This window comes from Diospyros lotus, chromosome 10 (assembly GCF_014633365.1).
Source record: "Diospyros lotus cultivar Yz01 chromosome 10, ASM1463336v1, whole genome shotgun sequence".
In the NCBI taxonomy this organism is placed as follows: domain Eukaryota; kingdom Viridiplantae; phylum Streptophyta; class Magnoliopsida; order Ericales; family Ebenaceae; genus Diospyros; species Diospyros lotus.
Window position 1 is genome coordinate 359,437 of NC_068347.1, and position 21,901 is coordinate 381,337.

Consider the following 21,901-nt stretch of genomic DNA (forward strand, 5'->3'; position numbering starts at 1 on the left):
ATATGTTTCTTTAAATTTCCACCAAAAGGTTTCACAAAATAGCTCAAAAATAATTAAATCCATGATCATATATTAAATCCATGATCAAATATAAATATTGATGGTGGTCTTTAGTTTTATGGGAGTAAAAGGAGATGAACTAACTGAAAACAGAGGATTGACATAGTTTTGTCTTGCATATGATTGATATGGCTTTAGTGCCTTATCTCCCTTGGTTGTTATTTGGTACAACTGAGTCACTCAAACAAAGAAACAATACAGCATCAAGATACACTTGGAAAATTGGGAAGTAGATGATCTTCTAGTAAATCATCTGTGGGGGATTGAAGGGTGTGATAGAAAATTTAGGTATGATAGATCTAGGCTTTTTAAAGACTAAAATACACATAATGTAACAATCAACATGCAGGGGGCTCAAATTAAGGAAAGATTGGATTGGATAGAGGTTTGTGTACGACAGAGTGGAGGCAACTTATCTAACTCAAACCATAGGCCACTGCTCTTAAGAATGGAAGGTGAAAATGGTACAACACCTAGACCTTTTCTGATTTGGAGCAATGTGAACAAGGCATGAAGGCTACTAATAAGTGGTTAAAAAAGCTTGGCAATAAGCCAGAATAGGAGAATATGTTGAACAGTTTTAAGAGCCTGTTCAACATATTCTAAAGGAAATCAAGCAATTGTTGGTCGCCAAATAATTCTAATAAATGCTCAATAATACTGTTTTGGAGTTGACTTTGATGGCACGAATTAACCATTTTATATGGGATTAAAAACATGGTTTTGGCATAATGTTTAGAACATGTTGGAGGATTAGATCTAGAATTTGGAAACATTTAGGAGTATTGTCAAAATGGTAAGAATTGGGCGATCCAAATTCACCAGTGTTGGTGGATAAATAGGAACATTATGAGGGGTACTTTAGTCTCTTACTAATGATCCTTAATGCCCAATAAACAATAAGGTTTGACCCTTTTGAAATTAAGTACAGAATAACGAGCATAAGGAGACTACAAGGCAATTTCCTTTTCAAGGCTGAAGGAGGCTAATTCTTGGGCTGAAAGACCCTGATCTTCTAAACGGGTGCACAAAGTATTTACAGGGAGAGTTAAACCAACGGGTGCACCAAGTATTGAAAGACAAAATTATCCTTGAAACCTTAGCCATGGGGCTCAAATACATGGGCAATGGGGTCATTTAGTCACCAAAGATCTAATGATATATAAGTTGGAAACCCTAGTCTTTCTCTCCTAAAACCTCAAGAGAAAAATCAAAGAAGCGAAACAGAGAGATTGAGTTATTGGTATAAAGAATTGAAAGAGTTCTTCGTTCACGTAAGAACCAACTCAGCCATTGGGTATTTATGGCTTATAAAGATGATTAGAGGCTATGAAAGTAATTATTGGGTTGATATAATGTGTGGTTTAGGTGCTAAACTCACTAATCTTGGAGGTTTTGTTGCGTTTAACATGATGATCTCTCATTGTAAGTTCTTCTCCCCTCTTTCTATCCTTGTCTCACATTCATAAAGATAGCCTATGTTGGAATGCATGTTGATTATTGTTGGCATATTATGATGCTATGGGACATTGTGGGGTCTCGCGTGAGGCTCTTAACGCAAGAGAAGAGATACTCGTGGTGCATTGCACTCTTGCTTGGGTTAGCAGAGTTATGTCCCTGTTTTCCTCAATGGTGGACCTTAGCATAAGCTGCTTCCATAATGGTAAGAATTGATTGAATTTTTCCTAAAAGATATAGATGGGGTCGATCATATCAAATCCTCCTAAAATGCTAGGATTGGAGAAAATCCCTAGAAAAAAAGATCAGAATTGCCCTATAATAATAAAAACATTATCTCTCCAGATTACAAGTGAATAAACAACCTCCCAAAATTGGCTTCTTCAAGTGTAAAAAAATAAAAATGGGGCTTCTTGTGATCCTTGTGCCTGGCAAGACCATTTTCACTCGTATTTAGGTTATGTTTGGTTGGTTGAAATGGAAGACTGAGGGAATAGAATTATTACAAAAGGTTGTTTGGTTATAAAAGAATGAAATAATCTATCATGAAAAGACTTTTCTTCACAAAATAAATGGAAACCCTTTCTTTACTTTTAATTACACAATGTCACATATATAAGCTTGTCGCCAACTCTTACTTGCTGACTTTTGCTTGCCATCGACGTTTGTCTGCCACCATTGTTTGCCTTTGCCGCTATTTTCATTAATTTTATTTTTATTCAATATTTTTATCTAAAAAAAGAGAAATAATTTTTAATATATATTTAGTAATTATATGATGTTTTGGGGAAAAATATAATTTTTAGAAGATTTTTCAATTTGTTAATATAAAATGATATTTTTGTCAATTAATTATTTTTATTATTCTATTCCATCAAAACGAAGGCACATCAAACATAATAAAGAAATAAAATAGAATGGTCGTTTCATTCTTACTCATACCAAACATTGCGATAAAATGGATTCCCTTCCATTCCCATCTCATTTCATACCAAACATAATGATTATGTATAAAGAAAATTTAAAATAACAAAATAATTTATAATCATCAAAAGTTTTGATTACTGCATTAATATTTTGTGTTTGTATTAGTATGAGATAATTACGAAGATTACTTAAAGTTTGGTATAATATTTACCCATTTTTTTATTAAAATCTATTAGAACTATCTTCAACTTGACTATGTAACTTGGTTGGTAGTAACTTTAAAATAAAATTTGAGGTCAACTGGTGATTTTATCAATACTTTTTAAGAAGTATGATAATTATTTTTGTAACATTTTTGTTTGAAGAATGGGTAATAGGTAAGTTTGCATGAGATGACAGAAGATTGAAATAAAAATTTCTAAAAGTTGATGAAAACGAATATTCAACATTGAAGCATTAAAGACACTATCATTCACATTCGTATGTGACATTTACTTAACCAAAAGATTGGGACATTTGGAGCTTTTTCTGTCTGTGAGTTGAACTTCTTCTCAACTTCAGCCAGCGCAGCGCACATGGATTGGTAGGTGTTGGTAGGTATAGGCTCAGGTGTAACAAACAAATAAAGATTATAAATTGGTGTGTGTTATTGCTTATATATGATCTGTTCCTTAAACTATTACACTCATAAAACATTTCTCATAAAGTGTACTCTTTGAATAGTCCTTAATCCTTTCCATCTAAGCACCAAAGAATACAAGATTCAAACAGTAATATCATAACTTTTCTGGGTAGATGGTGATGTTGATGTTGATGTTGACGAATGGGGGGTGGTGTGGTGACAAAATTAATGACTCTGGTTTTAAGGTTTGGTTAATTAGGTTATGGGTTACCTGATAATAGTGTGAAACACGCGCAGCCCAAACGGGTAGTTAGCTACTCTTCTTGGTTTTAACTGAAAACTTGTGCTTAAGCAGCTTACCTATCGGTCTCAGGCTGCACCAACTAAATCCACCCGGGAATGGTGGTTCCTTTTATTATAATACTCTCGTCTCTCTGTCTACATATCATCCTCACGTGCTATTCAAACTTGGAACTCACAGATCCATCCATCCATCATCAACTCTGCTTCACACTTAACAAACAAGCTTACATTTAGCGGCAGCGGCAGCAGCAGAGCAATCAAAATGGGGTCTGAAGAGTACCAGACGCTGCTGCTCCGGTTAGACTCCCACTCGAGTTTGTCGTCCAGCGGGGTGGAGGGCCTGCTCTCGCAGGGCCAGCCGGCGTCCCTCAACTCGTACCTCCGGCTGGCCGGATGGGAGTCCAGGCTTCTCTGGCAGCTCTCCGGGGCCTCCATCGCCGTCTCCATCTTCAATTACATGCTTAGTTTTGTCACCCTCACCTTCACCGGCCATCTCGGCGCCTTGGAGCTGGCCGGCGCCTCCATTGCCAGCGTCGGAATTCAAGGTCTCGCTTATGGGATCATGGTTCGTATATATTCAAAATCCCTGTCCCGTTGGTTTTTTTTTTTTTTTTTTTTGGGGGGGGGGGGGGGGGGTGATATATATTGGGCTGAACCTGAAATTAATGATTAATGAGTGAAACAGCTGGGCATGGCGAGCGCCGTCCAGACGGTGTGCGGGCAGGCATACGGAGCAAAGAGATACGGAGCCCTGGGGGTGATATGCCAGAGGGCGGTAGTGTTGCACGTGGGAGCAGCCGTGCTGCTCACATTCCTCTACTGGTTCGCGGGGCCAATCCTCAAGGCAATCGGCCAATCGGATAGCATAGCGGACGAAGGGCAAGTGTTCGCCAGGGGGCTGATCCCTCAGCTCTACGCCTTCGCCATAAGCTGCCCCTTGCAGAGGTTCCTCCAGGCGCAGAACATTGTCAATCCTCTTGCTTACATGTCCGTGGGAGTCTTTCTCCTCCACATTCTCATCACATGGCTGGCTGTCTACGTCCTCAACTACGGCCTAATAGGAGCTGCTCTCACCCTCAGCCTGTCCTGGTGGCTTCTCGTCATTTTGCAATCACTCTACATACTTCTCAGCCCATCCTGCGCCCAAACTTGGACTGGTTTCTCTCGAAAAGCTTTCACTGGGATTTGGCCTTATTTCAAGCTCACTGTTGCCTCTGCTATCATGTTGTGGTGCGTACTATGACCGGTTTCTCTCTCTCTCTCTCGCTCGCTCGCTCTCAATTATTCATTAATTAATTGATTGGCAATGTTCTTAATTAAAAAATCTTAATTAATTTCATCCTATCCTTGTAGTTTGGAGATATGGTACTTCCAAGGGCTCGTGCTTATATCAGGCCTCCTTCCCAACCCAACAATCTCTCTCGATTCCATCTCCGTTTGGTATTATATGAACCTCTCTGTTTCAATCTTTATTGTCTAATTATTCAATTAGTCTGTAGACTCTGAATTAATTTAAGGGGTTGAGAAAATGTATATATGCAGCATGAATTACCTGAACTGGGACATGCAGTTCATGCTGGGGCTGGCCGCAGCAGCCAGCGTGAGGGTGAGCAATGAGCTCGGGGCAGGGCATCCAATGGTGGCGAAGTTTTCGGTGGTGATAGTGAGCGGGACCAGCATTGCCATCAGCATAGTGTTCAGTGCCATTGTTCTGATATTCAAGGTGGGATTAAGCAAGCTGTTTACGAGCGACTCGGAAGTGATTGAGGCAGTGTCCAGCTTGACACCATTGCTTGCCATCTCTGTTTTCCTCAATGGCATCCAGCCGATACTCTCAGGTAATCAATCCATCATCAGATAATAACTATGATTTCATAATGGGTATCGGGTGGGTAATTCTGGGTTTTTGGTTTTGTTTGTTTGTTTGTTTGATTTAATGATAATTAATCAATAATGTACTTGCAGGTGTGGCCATTGGGAGCGGATGGCAAGCGGTGGTGGCATATGTGAATCTGGGGGCGTACTACATAATTGGACTGCCAATCGGATGCGTTCTTGGCTTCAAAACAAGCCTTGCAGCTGCGGTAATTCATAATCTCCCTCTGATCTCCTGTCACTTCATATCTATACTATACGATACGGTAGTAGCAATCCAGTAACAAATTAAGAACACACAGAGCAATGATATATGGTGTTGTGGGTGGGTGGGTTTGAATTAAATTAACCAAATATTTGATGGAATGGCTTTAATTGTTTGCTTGTTTCAGGGGATATGGTGGGGGATGATCTTAGGAGTGATGTTGCAGACAATAAGTCTGGTGATTCTAACAGCCAGAACAAATTGGAACGCTGAGGTAAGTAACATTAATATTGAATGATAAAACTAGTAAGTAACGCAGTCGTAGTGAATAGTGATGGATCCATCACGAAAAGATTGTTAATATTCCATTTGCTGCTGCTGCTGCTGCTGCAGGTTGCCAAAGCTGCCGACCGCTTGCACCAATCTGCAGAGGTAGACGTGTTGCACCTTGTCGACCCCGATCCATGATCGCCGCCGCCGGCCGCCAGCATTCGTCGTTATCGTGGTGGTGGTGGTGGTGAAGTAACCAAAATAGGGGCGAGGGCATGCATGGTGCATCAACTCAACAGTGCCCATGCTTCCATCCGAAATTACTCTTGTTTTCTTCCCTTTTTTCCTTGTTTCGGGGTAATTGATTTAAGATGCTAAGATGATGGCAATTTTGCTCTTTCAGCTGCCAGTATCTGTTCTATCTACTCTTATTGCTTCCAAGTTCTAACCATCTTAATTTTACGTCCTGTTTGGAGTGAATGAATGAATGAATCTTATAAGAATATATTATAGACAATAAAAATAAATGAAATTTAAGTTACAGATTCACTCCAAATATAAAAATTTATTTGCAAATAAATTTCAAATCTTATTAAGTTCATTCATTCCAAAAAGACCGAAGACAAACGTATGACAGAAAAGGGGACTCCAGTATCTAGTCCCCGCACACTAGTGCAATTCCCAAGTTGCTCACTAATTTCACACTTTGAAAGGATAAGTGTTGTGATATATAGAGGAAAAATAGGTAACTTGGCTTAAATAGAATTAGGTTTGTGATCTTAAAATAGTGATAAATTCACTCAATCAACAAAAGAATTGTAAATTCTTGCCACATATATAGTTTTTAGATGGAAAAACTCTAAAACCTTGTAGTAGTTGCAACTTTGACTAATTTGATCACTCTTGTACTCAAATGGCACCAATTATATATCAAGTTATTTCACATTTCATTTTAGGACATATACGACACGATTGTATTTAACAATTTTATTTTTCAAATTGTTGCAACTTAAAGGTCAAGGAACAAAGAGTTGGCATAGTTGAGAGAGAGAGTTCATGCAAAACTCTACTTTGAATTCCGTTGGTTAAGACCAAGAAAAAAAAATTGTTAAAGAGAAACTCGAAATACATACACGTCTATTGTGTATTGACCCAACAATTTGTATAAGAATATTTCATAGTAGAATATATTTGATGATATACAAGAATTAATGTTTAGGTTAGAGTTCGCTCGATCTCTACCCACAAGTTAAATCTCACTCGGCCTCAACTTGTAAAATATGCCATGTTTGGCCTCAGTACATTAGGGCTTTTGCAATCCAAATAGAAATGTTTTTAGAGACATTTGAGAGACCATATCTTGTTCAAAATCAAATGTTTAAAATTTAAAGATTTGTTTAAATCTCGAATAATTTAGGATATATCTATTCTCTTAAATCTTAGGAGTATATTCTGTAAGAACAATCTTAATTCTCTCATCTCGAGTAAGTATTTAACTCACTCATAGTATTATGATATCATTAGCCATCTAGCCTCTTTTCTTGTTTTTCGTCTAATTTAAATATTAGAGTAACTTTTTTATTACCTTGTGATTGAGATTTTTGTCATTTGGTATGCTTTTTTCTTACTAAACATATTGAGGTTCAATTTTTAACATCATCAATATATTATTTTGGTGTATATAATCTAAAATAGAACCAAATTAAAGCAAAGTGAATACTAGACACATATATGCCAACACCACGTAGGAGGAGGGTTGGGGAGAGCGAGAGAGAGAGAGAAGCAATTAAACTGCGTGCATGTACGTACATAGTTTAAGCATATACATACATATATATATATAGCTCTCTCTCTCTATATCAACATTAATATTAATGATAAGAGCGAGCTTAATTATTAATTCAGTGGTACAAATTAAGCTGCTGCCGGTCTCTCTAATGGTGATTTATTGATTTAGCAGCGCCTAAGTTGGTGATTATTCAAACTATATATACTATATAAAGCTGAGGATGATGATGATGATCGAGCGTCCCTGGGTCTGAGACCATGCTGATGCATTATCGCATGGTGCATGACACAGTACGTAGTAGTCATGCGTGGGCGGTGGCGGCGGCGGCAGCTGGCGCAACACTGGTTCCGTCATCGTCGTCGTCGTCATCACCGTCGCCGTCGCTATAGCGTACATGTGCAGTAAAACCAAGTGAGAAGATGTCTGCAATAGTCGGCAGCATGGACTTGGAGGAGGGGTAACCACATTGGTCGGCATTGGAAAGGGTGATGATCGACGCCATTGTTGAAGTAATAATTGAGAATCAAACTATATATAGCAGCTGAAGTACTGAAGAGGCTCAAGCTAGCTAGGTACCCTACGCTGGCTGGCTTGCAACACAGCTCCTATATATATATATGAATACAAAAAGTTGAAAAAGAAAAGAGGGGGAGGCAACTAATAGAGGATGGATGGTGTCCACAGAAGGGTTGCATGAGGTGAGCTCACGGCAGAGGCTGCCCTACACATTTGCTCGCGTGTTGGCACCCCTCCCTCCACGCTCCAACCCTCTCCCTCCCATGCCCTCCCCTTATTTAGGACACATTCGTGATATTTTTATGTAGTATCCCGAAACTTAGAGATTTAAGGGAAAGTATTTATTTATGTTATTTTGATGAAATAAAAAATTAAGGTAATTAATAATAATAATTTTGAGGAGTTAGAGATGAGTTATTGAGATATTAAATTTATGATGTTTATGGGTGAGAAGAAATGGAATTGAAAACTTGCATCCCATATTATATTAAAAAAATAATAAAAATAGTAATAACAAAATAAAAGAGAAGTCATTAAATAGTGACTAGATTTTTAAAAATAAATAAAAGAAAAATTGATAATATGGAGATGGAGAAGTTGCTCACGTGATTGCATGTGGTATAGGCTCATAGTTGATGTATATATATATTATAAGAGCAAATATATATTTTATATAATAAAATAAAATAATTTTAGTTAATAATAATATTATAATATATATTAAAATGAAAAAATAGGCAGCGCCCTTGGGCTGGGACGTGGCTGCTTCTCAGCTCTTTCTTTTTGTGGCTTTAATGTCACTTGAATTAGCTATAAAAGGGAGAAATCTTAGGCAACAAGAAGTGTATTTAGAGCATGTAAATTGAAGCTAATTTGGAGAGAAGCATGAGTAGGCACCAGAAGAAATTGAAGAGAGAATGAGGCGCGGCCGTAGCGAAAGAAAGGAAGAAATGGGGGAAAATTAACGGATTTTAGAAGTTATTTTATGTCTAAAATATTCTAATAAGTGGGTAAAATTAGTATAAATATTATATGTTTAAATTATAAATTTTATACGGTTAGATTATACAGTTTACGCAGTTAGAATTAATGAATTTAAGTCACAGTTATATTAATTGTTAGGAAATGTTTTACTTTGTAACGGGAGCACAAAAGAGGCAGGAATCAGTTGATTACAGGCAAGTTCCTAACCCTCTCCTCATGTTCTTTATTTCCATGAAAGTCTCCGTAGTTTCTCGTATTTTATTCCCTCTCTTACCATGACTCAGTTCCACGCATTAATAACAAATAATCCGCATGGAAACCACCCTATAACTTATATTTTATTTATGGGTTTATTGTTAACGGAATAAGTTAAGTAGTGATGTCATGGTATCCTCCATTTCGTTCATCACGGAGCTTCGTATCGCTCTGCTTCCCTTGGGAATGATGTCGAACTCGTCGGGGCTAGGTTCTTAGAAAATTGATTATGGTCAAGATTATGGGGTTATATTGGGAGTCAATTATGTATGTTGAGATAGCTCCCTATGTATGAGAAGAAATGAGAATAAGAATGATATAATGGTGTTTATGATTTCATGGAGAAAGTTTGTGAAATGATAAGTTTAAAGTGGCTAAGTTTAGTGTTATCTGTATATGTGTCTAAGGATATGGGGTACAAAGCCACTGACTGTCGATCGTGGGTCGTGACAGTTGATGAATGGATGTATGGGTGAGCCGGTGCATTTAGAGCATTTCGCATGTGTGTATCCTTACGTGGGCATAGTATGGCCTGATGCTTGGTTTATGGAGGCCTTGTCATCACGTTTATGCTACAAAAATTGTTGCATTTCTTATTGGTTGCACTGTATGATGAGAATGTGCGATTTTAAGTGAGGAGTATGGATGACGAGCGTGGCCCACGGTAAGACCTTGGGAGTGAGACCTACGGCGGCGCGGCCCACGATAAGACCTTGGGGTGAGACCCATAGCGACAGAAAGACCTTAGTAGTGAGACCCACGGCAACAGTGAGACCCTGGAACGAGACCCATGGCAATAGACTATGTTGATAGTGACAGGAAGCGACATATAAGGGAAATAGTATTTGGACTTGGGCGCCAATGTGTGTTTGATGTGGACCTCAAGAATTCTTTATGTGAAGTTTATTATATGTTTATGCATCTGAAAATAAGGTAGGTATTGGGCATGGCATGACATGATGTTGCATTGACATGAATTGTATAGGGGAGTTATGGGAAGAGTTCTGTCTATATCTTATATTATTTCTTTCTAGAACTTGCTGAGTCTTGTGACTCACGTTTGCTTTCCATCATTCCAGGTAGGAGTATCCTGAGACCGTGGTTGCACACGGCGAAGTTGGGTCTAGACCGTCGAGTCACGATAGTAAGTGCAGGGCTCTCCCAAAACTAGATCCTGCGTGTCGTGTGTCTGGGTTAGAATAATGTTTTTATATTTTCAATTAAGTGTATGTTATATAAGCTTCAGGTGGGCCCAAGTGATGAATAGTTATATAAAGATGATTATGAGATAATATATGATAAAGAGATTATGGTTTTAATTAGGGTGGTGTCTGAGTTTTTAGTTGTGTTATTATTCTATATCACTCAAGTAATGACCATCTCACGGATCCTCTATACTAACAGGAGGGCTCTGGGAGGCGGACCGTTAAAGTTATTACACTATACATTGATGTGCTACATATATTATACAACCAGATTAAGGACAATTTTCTTTAAATCTTAACATATGATCGTTTGGTTTTTTACCTTTTGACGTTTGATTGATAAACAAAATACTTTTATTAATTACATCAAATAATATATACCAATTCAAAATCCATCATTTTCCTTTATTTGAGTGTAATTAAAAATGTATTTTTTCTCATCAAAAGATCTTATCTTTACATATATATATATATATGTATATCCATAAATAAACACGTACACACACAAATACACATACATAAATGAATATGAATCAAAATCTTGATGAAGGATAGAATGATGGAAGAACATCAAAGTAGCAGCACTCACCAAAAACAATATCGTGCGAGAAAACCAATATTTAACCTTTTACCAATTGTGTTAAGATGAAGCCGTGAATTCAACAAACTCAACGACCCCACATAACTACTTTAGGTGTACAATGAATGGGGGTGGGGGGTTGTTATGTGGGGTTGTTGAGTCATATATAGTTTGATGAGATAAAAGATGAAGAAATGATGATAGCTACACGTTGTTATCATTTCTACTCTCTCTACGGCCAATGACAAAGTGAGTAGGAGATGCAGCCAAAATGACCCGAAGAAGGAGATTTATATAATGCTAATAGCTGCTTCAATTTTCATTATGACAAACTTATGTGAGTTTCTCTCCGCATGCAGCAATTCAACAATTAACAGCACAGCTGCTCTCTCTCTCTCTCTCTCTCTCTCGTGCATGCATCAAATAATCTTCCACAAGCATGACTGAGCCACGAGCAAATATGCAAACTACCAATTTAACTATTCAGTTGAATTTCACAGATTCAGTACCCCACAAGCAATCCAGATGGATGGTATGTGAAAAAGAGTTCATTCACGCTTCATTCCTCTGAACTTTCCTCTGGGAATTTTGCTGAGCATACCCGTATCCAGCTTCCGATAGTGGTGCTGAAGCTGTCCTAGGATGTTGTACACAAAGCTGTCTACTTCGTCTTCATACTTCTCATACAGAACCGGCAGCGTATGTGCAGCAACAAAGCCTTCACCGTCACAACACAAGAAAAACGATAATATTAACACCAAAACTACTCAATGACAGCATGCATGTCATCAAGCATTACTACTACATGGTAGATCCCAGAAATGATTCAATTTAACCTTTCAAACTTCGTGTACCAGAGCTCAATGTACTTCAAACTTCTCGGCAATCATCTTAACCCCCAAAACAGAGGAAACGAGCATCATTTCGTTGATACTACACTTCTTTTTCTCTTGTTAGGAATAGTGCGTATTAATCAACTTCTTTATATCAATTTGAGTTTGGATGAAGTGAAACCCATTCAAACGTCAAGATTTAAAAGAAGAACGGAAAGTTCAATAAATCCAGTTTTTACTTTTCTCCAGTGGTTTTATGGGTCCAACAAATTGGACTTCATCCAAAAAGAATACTCAGAATGAACAAGAACAACATCTTTTCACTCTCCGATTCTAAGCAATGTGAGCAACATATTACTGATGCAGAAATGCAGCCAGGTGTTATCTATGATCATTAACATACAATTTCTTATACTGAACAGGAAAAACCAAAACGGACTCTGAATCACCTAGGTTGAAAATAATCTAGATCTGATCAATTCTTTCCCCCAAGACTTCAACATCAGAGTTTCAAATTGAAGCTGATCAAATCCCAAACATCTTAAATCAAAATTTAAGCAGTAAGTTTGGCAATCTAGAAATTCTGGCTTCTGAAGTTATGTATAAACATGTAATCTTACATTCAAGACAGGTGTCTACTGGTGACATCTGCTGAATTATTTCTACATTAACCCTCAATGTAATCCAAGCAGGCCCCCATAGAACCTGAAATATATTCTAGTTTTTAGTGTAAACTTCCTCAATATGCTTACTGCATGCAGACAGAATACCCAATTAGAATCTTATGAATACATAATTAGATCATCAATGGTCACAAATGCTTAACTCATAACGTTGGCCAAATAATATACATCAAGTTGTCTAACATTCCATACTTTACCCCAACTTGACTCGTTCAATAAAACAAAAAATACAAAATGTAAAATGATTAACATAACAGGGGAACAGCCTCTCTCTTTTCTTTATTTTTTCTTTTCTTTTTTGCTTTTACGTATAACTAGGAAAAAAGCATTTCAATAGACTTGAACAAGAGAGTCTGAGACCTCCACTAACTAAAACTCTAACACAACATAGGCTTAGTTGCTCTACACAGTTATGAAACAGTTTAAACTGATACAAAATTAACCTAAGAAGAGATATCAATCTGTAAGGCAACTATCAAATGCTTTGACAAAAGAAAGTAAGATGTCTCACCAATATACAAGACGGTCAAAAAATTGCAATAACTTCCAATCATAGCAGCAGCACACAAGCTTAGTACAACCTGGAGATTTCACAAAGGTAAATTCCAGATGGCACTTCTGTGATAAAATATTCTTCTATACCATCTCAATCTTAGCATCAAAAGAACTGAAAGATTAAGCAACTTCAAGCTTATGTAAATGCTTTGAATTGAGTTAACTTTTTGGTATGTCACGGGGTAACATTACTTCAAGGTTATATAAGTGGGTCAAAGTAAGTAGATTTCCAGACTTTTCACTATGTAATCTAGGAATATTACTTCAAGCTAATTATATAATTCAAAGTGAGTACACTTGCAAAATTATCAGTATGTGATGGGGTGATATAACTCAAATGGAGAACCATTAATGTTGATGTAAACAAAAAATGTGAGAAGAAAATCTCCAAATTCATCCCAAGCTTCCATTCACAAAAAAATTGGAGCTTCTAGAGAAATGGAATTTAAAATTTACAATGTAGGACCAAGTATGATGGAATATCCAAAGATGAGTGTAGGAGGTAAATTTAAGACCCATAAGATGGTGGAATATGAACAGAACCTGTCATGAAAGAAGTTTTAAGAAAAGTAGAAAGAGAGAGAGAGAGAGAGCTGGGGGAACCTCTATCAAGTAAGAAATAGATAGTTTCAAGGTTACAGGGAAAGGGAAAGAGAAAAGGGGAATGAAAAGCATATCTTTTCATTGACATGCTGCTGCTGTATGAAGGCAGAGCTGCAAATAAACCAAAACAATACAGAAAGAAAAAAAAGAAAATAAAATACTTCTTTAGCAACACATCATCATGTAGAGTGTCTCAAAATATGTAGAGAAAAAATTCTGTACAGGGTTGGCCTCCCTATGGTATTGTTCTAAATGAATCATTATTTGTCAAAATAATAATAATAATAATAATAATAATAATAATAATAATAATAATAAAAATAAAAATTTGGAGTAGGAATCTTCTAATTTTTCCAGAATTCATGGAGTAGTAGTAATTTGCATGCATATGCATAATAGCCAAGAGCAAAGTAAACCAGGAAAGATGGGGCATTAAATATACCACTAGAAACTGCTTAATATTTCCTTCACAAGCTACATCCTGAAGAAACCCTAGAGCTTGCTTAACCTCGGCACCAATCGTCTTGGCAATGTTGACAAATAATTCATCAGACAAAACGAGACGAGGGACTTTAGATGGAGACCTTTTGCTGGAAGACAAAACAGTGAACTTAGTTCCTTCATTGCATATTGAAAAATGTAGAAAATAGGAGAACAGTAACAATTCTCTGCATTCTCATATCACTATATACGGGATTACATTCCCTATTAATAGGGAAGAGAACTACAACTTCGGAAACTATAGTTTTAGGGAACTACACAAAATGGAAACATAATGTATACACTGTATAAGGAAACAAAAGATACAAATAAATTAGAAACAAAACATAAATTAGAAATAGATCACTTTCGAAAAGCCAAGATTGAGATTTGTTCTGATTTAGGAAAGATAGTAGGCATCCGTGACTCTCACTCAACACTCCCTCTCAAGCTGGTGAATGAATATTTATCATTCTCAACTTGCTTACAAGTTGTTCAAACTGCTTGCGAGATAAACCTTTTGTTAAGAAATCAGTTAATTGATTTTCTGAAGAGACAAAAGGTATACAAATCTCACCAGCTTCTATCTTTTCTTTGATGAAATGGCAATAAATCTCTGCATGCTTAGTGCGGTCATATTGCACCAGATTGTGTGCAATGTTGATTGCTGATTGATTGTCACACATTAATTTCATAAGACCATGACCAAGGACTTTTAGATCACACATTAATTTCATAAGACCATGACCAAGGACTTTTAGATCTCTTAGCACAATTTTCAGCCAAAGCAACTCACACAAGCCAAGAGCTACTGCCCTAAACTCTGCTTCAGCACTAGCCAAAGTAACTCACACACCTTGGTTTTTGCTTTTCTGCATGCTTAGTGCGGTCATGTTGCACCAGATTGTGTGCAATGTTGATTGCTGATTGATTGTCACACATTAATTTCATAAGACCGTGACCAAGGACTTTTAGATCACACATTAATTTCATAAGACCATGACCAAGGACTTTTAGATCTCTTAGCACAATTTTCAGCCAAAGTAACTCACACAAGCCAAGAGCTACTGCCCTAAACTCTGCTTCAGCACTAGCCAAAGTAACTCACACACCTTGGTTTTTGCTTCTCCAGGACACTAAATTTCCCCCCAAAAACACACAATAGCATGTAGTACAAGGGATCCTCCGCAGTTAGCATCAGTGTATCCTCTAACTTCTAGTTCCTGCCCTGACAATAGACCTTTCCTTGGTGTTGATTGCAGATAGCACAAAATCCTCCGTACAACTTGCATGTGCTCTTCAGTAGGGTTATGCATGAATTGACTCACTAAGCTAACAACAAAAGCTATGTCACGCCTGGTGTGGGATAGGTAAATAAACATTCCTGTTAATCTTTGGTAACTCCCTTCAACCAACGGACTGTCACTTGGTCATAATTTCAGGTTAGGATCCAAGGGTGTATTTGCTACTCTGCCACCTAGCAATCCATTATCTTCCAATAAGTCCATGGTCTATTTCCTTTGGGAAAAAAATATACCCTCCTTGGAGCATGCAACCTCTATCCCTAAGAAATATTTGAACCTACCAAGGCCTTTGATGTCGAACTCACGGGCCAAATTTCCCTTCAATAATTTCTGTTCATCCTCATCGTTACCAGTAAATGTCATCAACATATACAAGTAAGGCTGTTAAAGTACCTTTCTTTGAATGCTTTATGAATAGGGTGTGATCCCCTCTGCTTTGCCAATACCTCATTTTCTTCATAGCCCTTGAGAAACGATCAAACCAAGCTCTTGGGGATTGTTTTAACCCATACAGAGCCTTTTTTAATTTGCAAACATGACTTGCAACTCCATTAGAAAAACTAGGTGGAGGTTCCATAAAGACCTCCTCCTCCAAGTCACCGTGTAGGAAAGCACTTTTTACATCTAATTGCATCAACTCCCGGCCATAATAGCTAGTCAAAGATAGGAGAACTCTCACTGTAATCATTTTGGCCACGAGTGCAAATGTCTTCAAGTAATCTATGCCATACATTTGGGTATGGCCCTTATTCACTAATTGAGCTTTATATCTTGCCAATGTACTATCAGCATTGTATTTCACATTAAACATCCATCTACACCCTACAGGTTGAACCCCCTTCGGTCTACACACCATTTCCTAGGTATTATTCTTTTATAAGGCCCTCATTTCTTCATACATAGCTTGCTCCCAATTTTGATTATGTAATGCCTCTTCTACAGTCTTAAGAATAGCTATGGAATCACGAGAGGACAAAAAGCTTTTGTGTTTTAGGGACAATCTGTGATAAGAAACAAATTTGGCTATAGGGTGATGTGTACAACTTCTCACACCTTTCCTATCAATAATAGGCAAATCCAAGTCTAAGTTTACAGGATTAGAATTATCAACAGGGTTAGGCAAATTAGAAGACTGAGTGAGTTCCAAACTTGGCCGAGGAGTAGATGATGGATCCTACTTAGCACCTGGGTTAGGTTGTTCCTTCCTTTTATATACATATGGTAAGCCTTTGAACCAAACAGAAGATATCCTTGGTTGAATAGAGATTGGAGAATTAGGAGATGGTTCCAAGTCTCCTGAATCTGCTGCCATGGGATTAGAAGAAATAGGAGAATCAGAAAAGTTAGGATCCAAAGAAGAATCAAGCTGATAGGACTTAGATTCTTCTAGAATAGGAAGACCATGATCAACAAAAACAATCTCCCCCAAAGGACTAGAAGTAGGAACCCTGAAAAGGATTGATTTTCCACAAAAGTTACATATTTAGACACAAGGACCTTTCGGGTAGGAGGATGATAGTACTTGTATCCTTTTTGGGTAGGAGAATAGCCAAGGAAGACACATCTAAGGGCTCGGGCATCAAATTTATTTGTATGATGTTTAGAGACATGGACAAAAGCCACACACCCAAATACCTTGAGAGGAAGAGACGTATGCAAACTTATTTTCAAAAAGTGGGTAGACAGACATTGAAATGGGGAAAGCTGATTTAGAACTCTTGAGGGAACCCTATTGATTAAATAGGTTGCAGTCAACACTGCTTCACCCCAAAAGGTTTTAGAAACTGAATGATGGTGCAAGAGAGCCCTATCAACATTTAAGAGATGTCTCATCTTTCTCTTAGCAACTCCATTCTGCTGGAGAGTTTTCACACAAGAGTATTCATGAACAATCCCCTTTTATTGAAAAAAAAAGAAAAGATTTAAGATGATGGTTAAAATAGTTCTTTGTGTTATCAATCCTAAACCTTTTAATAGAAACCCCAAATTGAGTGAGAATCATCCTATGAAACAAGGGTAGAATGTTGCTAATGGCTGCTTTGTCTTTGAGTAAGTAAACTCATGTCATCCTAGTGTAGTAATCTATGAATGATACAAACCATTTTGCACCAGAACAATTAGGAACTCTAGAAAAGGAGAATATCCTAATCTAAAATGTTGGAGCCAAATATCAGACTGAGTAGAAGTGAGCAAAGAAAAGGAGTAATTTAGGCTAAGCTGATTTCCTACAGGTGGCTCACTACTCCCTTGTAGGTAGTACAACCCATTAAGTGCCTTAGTAGCACCAATCATCTTCCCTGTGGCTAGGTCCTGAAACACACAATCATGAGGTGAGAAAATTACACAGCAATTAAGGCTTTGGGCAAGCTTATGAACTGAAAGTAAGTTGGTGGAGAGGTTGGGCACATAAAGCATTTGTTGAGTAGGTAGAGATGGGTTCAAAAGTATATTTCCTTGCCCAACTATAGGGATAGCTTGGCCATTAGCAACTGTGATTTTTTTGGAGCTAAATGTTGGTTCAAAGGTCTCAAACAATTTTAGGTTAGATGCCATGTGATCGGTGGCTCCAAAATCTAAGATCCATAGATTATTCCTAACTATATATGAGGCATTAAAGGACTCAGAATTAAGGCACATACCTGCTTGAGCCAAATAATAGTCACATTGAAGAGTCTTTAAGAATGACTTCAGTTTCCCAATTTCTTCTGCATTCAACTCTCCTAGGTCTGTAGCAATTGTTGAGTCAGCATTTCCAATTTGCTCCTCTGGTTCTTTGGTTGAAAAATAAGCTTTCACCTGGTTCTTAGGCTGAAGGTTCTTAAAGCCTCCCATTTTGTTAAGTATTGCCTCCTTACCATGCAAGCTTGAAGCATGTGTCCCTTGTATGCCTCGGCTTCTTATAGTAGGTACACCAAAGCCACTCCTTACCCTGCTTTGATGTAGGCTGATCTCTGCCTTGTAGAGGCTTCATCCATGCACCCTGCATTTTGTTAGTCACCATAACAGATCCCTCCATGTTATGATCAGTAAACATGGATGATCTCAGGTGTTCTTCACTCCTTACTATAAAATAAACCTCATTTAGAGATGGCATCTTCTCCCGATTAAGTATTTGTGCCCTTGGTCAAACTCGGGATTAAGTCCTGCCAAGAACTCCACTATCTTATCTCTTTCCAACATAGAGGTTAAAATGATAGCATCTTCACTACACACCATTTTTATACCCTAGTAATGATCAAATTCCAGCCATAGTCCATTCATCCGATTGTAATATTCAGGTACAGTCAAAGATTCTTGCTTTATGCCACTGATTTTGGTTTTAATTTCATGTACAACTGATGCATCTTGCACCTTAAAATAAGTCCTCTTCACTGTTTCCCAAATTTCTCTAGCGGTAGACAAAAACATATAGTTTTTACTTACCTTAGGAAACATTGCACTCCATAGCCAGGACATCAGCATTGAATCCTCCACATCCCAGGTAGCAAAATGAGGATCTGTCACCTTAGGTGCTGGTCCAATGAGATAGGCTAATTTCCCTCGGCCCTTCAAAAAGGTTCTCACCAACTAGAACCATTGGAGATAATTCCCATCATCAAGACGGTAGGAATGGAGCATCCCTGTTAGCTCGCTGGTTGGAGCCCCACTAGCAGGCTGCTCAATTGGCATGGCTTCTCTTGTAGACATACGAGAAATGGTTTTAGAAATTTCTGACATTATAGGGAGATTCAACAGAAAAGACCCAGAAGGAACAGAGAAGGAATCGTGGCAATGAAGGCTCACAACCAATAATCAGAAATATGAGAAGAACAGTAACAATTCTCTGTGTTCTCATATCACTACGTATGGGATTACAACTACAACTTAGGAAACTATAGTTTAGGAATTACAACTTTTAGGAAACTACACAAAATGGAAACATAATCTATACACTGTACAAGAAAACAAAAGATACAAATAAATTAGAAACAAAACATAAATTAGAAACAGATCACTTTCCAAAAGCTGAGATTGAGATTTGTTCTGATTTAGGAAAGATAGTAGGTGTCCGTGACTCTCATTCAACAAAAAGGAGACCAAAAATAGAGCACAAGGCTAAATCACCTGTTTAATAAGCCAGAGCCATTTGCCCAAACAAACTGAGTAGTCATACCAATTACCAAACTGAAGCAAAGGAGTGAGAGAAAACAGTAATGAAGCCACTCAAAGAGCACCCAAATAGCGGTTGCACCAGCTAAAACGCCTGCAGATATCTTCTTGTTTCTCCATAACAGAACATCAGCAGCTTCACATTCAACATAGTTAATTCTTGATAAGAGCAATTATAAATCATGAATATAAAAAAAGAAACATAGAAGAGAAGAAGTATTCTACATTTTCCACCCCCCAAAAGATGGTGAATAGGCTTCTGGCGTCCAAACAGTCTATTGAACTGAGCATTGACTGAAGTTGATTTCTCTTCCTCAAAAAATGACACAGATTTCTGCTTTGAAACATTTTCGGTAAGTGTTTCCATGATATTGTTCAGAAGTCTCTCGGTTGTTATTCCCTCAGGCATTTTCACAACCTTTCAAAACCCTAGAAAAAATATATAGAAGCAACTTTCAAGCTCCCAAATTAACATCAATGGTCTGAGTTCCTAAAAGAAAATATAATAATGTCCATTTTTAAGAGAGGAAGCACATATAGTTGGAGACAATAACAAAAGTTCACAAGAAATCAAATGCGGTTCATATATCCATTTTAACAGAAAGGACCCATGGAATTGAGTGCCCAAATCTTCTCCAAGAGCACTCAACTTAATCTGTAGAGTCAAATAGCACTTTAGGTTGTACAACTTAATGCAGATCCATTTGTTGAAACAGAAAGTTGAAAAATTCTATCCTTGTGTGCATGACTTCTCAATACACTGATCATACAGTAGTATGACTGTATGACCAAAAGCCTTGAAAGATTCAAGACCTCCTCTTTAAAACTTTTTGCAATATATTAAGATTCAGGGAGAATAAAGGATAAAAGAAAAAGGTTTGACAGACTCATCCCATTATGCTTAAAGTTCTGACAACGAATTTCCACTCCTGATCATGGACACCAGAATAGTTTGCCAAACACCCATTTACAGACCTAATCACAAGTAAAATTTACTGCTCACTTATATCAGTGACCCCAAGAAAGCAAATTTTTCACAAGCGCCTGCAAATGCTATTTCCCTGGAACAGATGCTGTACAGCAATGTGTAACATAATACATGCACGGATATTAATGTGCGTGTGCAAGCATTTGATTTTGGGGCAACCTGAGTTTTATGATTCTAAATATATATGTAACATCAAACTATCCAAGACCAGACCACAAGGCATTTTACAAACAAATCAACTGAAGAAAGGGTTGACATCAAAAAATAAATTAGCCAAAATGGAATAGTAAAGAAAAGAAAAAGAAAAAAAGTAGAAATGATTGAAAACTATGAAGCCTATTAAGGGGGCAAATCACAAAGATGATTGGACAAATTTAAAAACAGAAAAGAACACTGAAAGCAGTTGACATAAATAGAGTCAGATCCCACAAGTAAATCAAATGAACAACCAGGGTCCAGGGGCAAGAAGTCTAGATGCAACAGATTGAGCCCTAAGTATATCTACAACTTTGAAGAACAGGACTACAAATTTTTTGTACAATCGGACAACCCAGTAACCAGTGCTTCACAAATTACATAAAATATCAATCGATGTAAGCAAACTCAAAACACCGTATTATATTCGAACACCCAAGCAATCAAATTTATACAAACGAAACTGATATCGACGGAAGGAAACCCAAAAAACGCAGACCACGATGAAGTTCAGGAAGTCTACACTTGGCAATACTAGGACAAGAAAGCACACCAATGGTGTCTTTTCCTTTCATGTTTCCTCTTCTTGGCTCAAGAACAACAGTGGAACAGATGCAGAAAGGAAGACGAACAAAAGCAAGTAAAGGTGAAAAAGAGGAGACAATAGTTGACATCAGTTTGACCCCAAAATGAAAATTTTATACCCAGCAACCCAAACTACACAACCATGATTTTAGTGAACTTCACCGCAGCCGTAATGCCAAACAAGTGCACAGAGAGAACAGTGATGAAATTCAGACAAAGACACAGGTAACTAAACACAGAGAGAGAGAGAGAGAAGGAGGAAGGCAGAGAGTTTTGCTTGGAGAGATGAGAGAAGTGAGAACGAGAACGCGATCTTACCTCAAACTTATCGGGCGAAACGTAGAAGAAAGAGAGACAGAGAGAATGAGCGAGGAGACGACTAATAAGCGAATCAGAATAATTACGTGCATAACCCACAACCCACCTCTCCACCCACCCGAGCAATTATTTGGCCACAAGCCAATCAATTTCTGTCAC

General features: G+C 37.7%; 2 protein-coding genes across 3 annotated transcripts; one reads left to right on the forward strand and one right to left on the reverse strand.

The window, feature by feature from the left end:
* The first annotated feature begins 3,506 nt into the window (after window positions 1-3,506).
* On the forward strand, window positions 3,507-6,161 carry LOC127810891 (protein DETOXIFICATION 41-like). The gene is made up of 7 exons (XM_052350479.1): window positions 3,507-3,935; window positions 4,056-4,600; window positions 4,724-4,810; window positions 4,913-5,208; window positions 5,336-5,454; window positions 5,638-5,724; window positions 5,844-6,161. The coding sequence occupies exons 1-7, from the start codon at window positions 3,633-3,635 to the stop codon at window positions 5,916-5,918; spliced, it is 1,512 nt and encodes a 503-aa protein (XP_052206439.1). The 5' UTR covers window positions 3,507-3,632; the 3' UTR covers window positions 5,919-6,161.
* A 5,149-nt stretch (window positions 6,162-11,310) lies between these two features.
* Window positions 11,311-21,900, reverse strand: LOC127811714 (reticulon-like protein B8). 2 transcript variants are annotated; one of them, XM_052351849.1, is made up of 6 exons: window positions 21,743-21,900; window positions 19,882-20,085; window positions 19,612-19,792; window positions 14,166-14,313; window positions 13,077-13,146; window positions 11,311-11,767 (listed from the first exon to the last, which is right to left on the reverse strand). In XM_052351849.1, exons 2-6 carry the CDS (start codon window positions 20,063-20,065, stop codon window positions 11,598-11,600), a joined length of 753 nt encoding a protein of 250 aa, XP_052207809.1. In that variant the 5' UTR covers window positions 20,066-20,085; window positions 21,743-21,900; the 3' UTR covers window positions 11,311-11,597. The 2 variants fall into 2 exon arrangements, with proteins under 2 accessions (XP_052207809.1, XP_052207810.1); XM_052351850.1 differs by lacking the exon at window positions 21,743-21,900 and adding an exon at window positions 21,544-21,705.
* Window position 21,901: the final 1 nt, after the last annotated feature.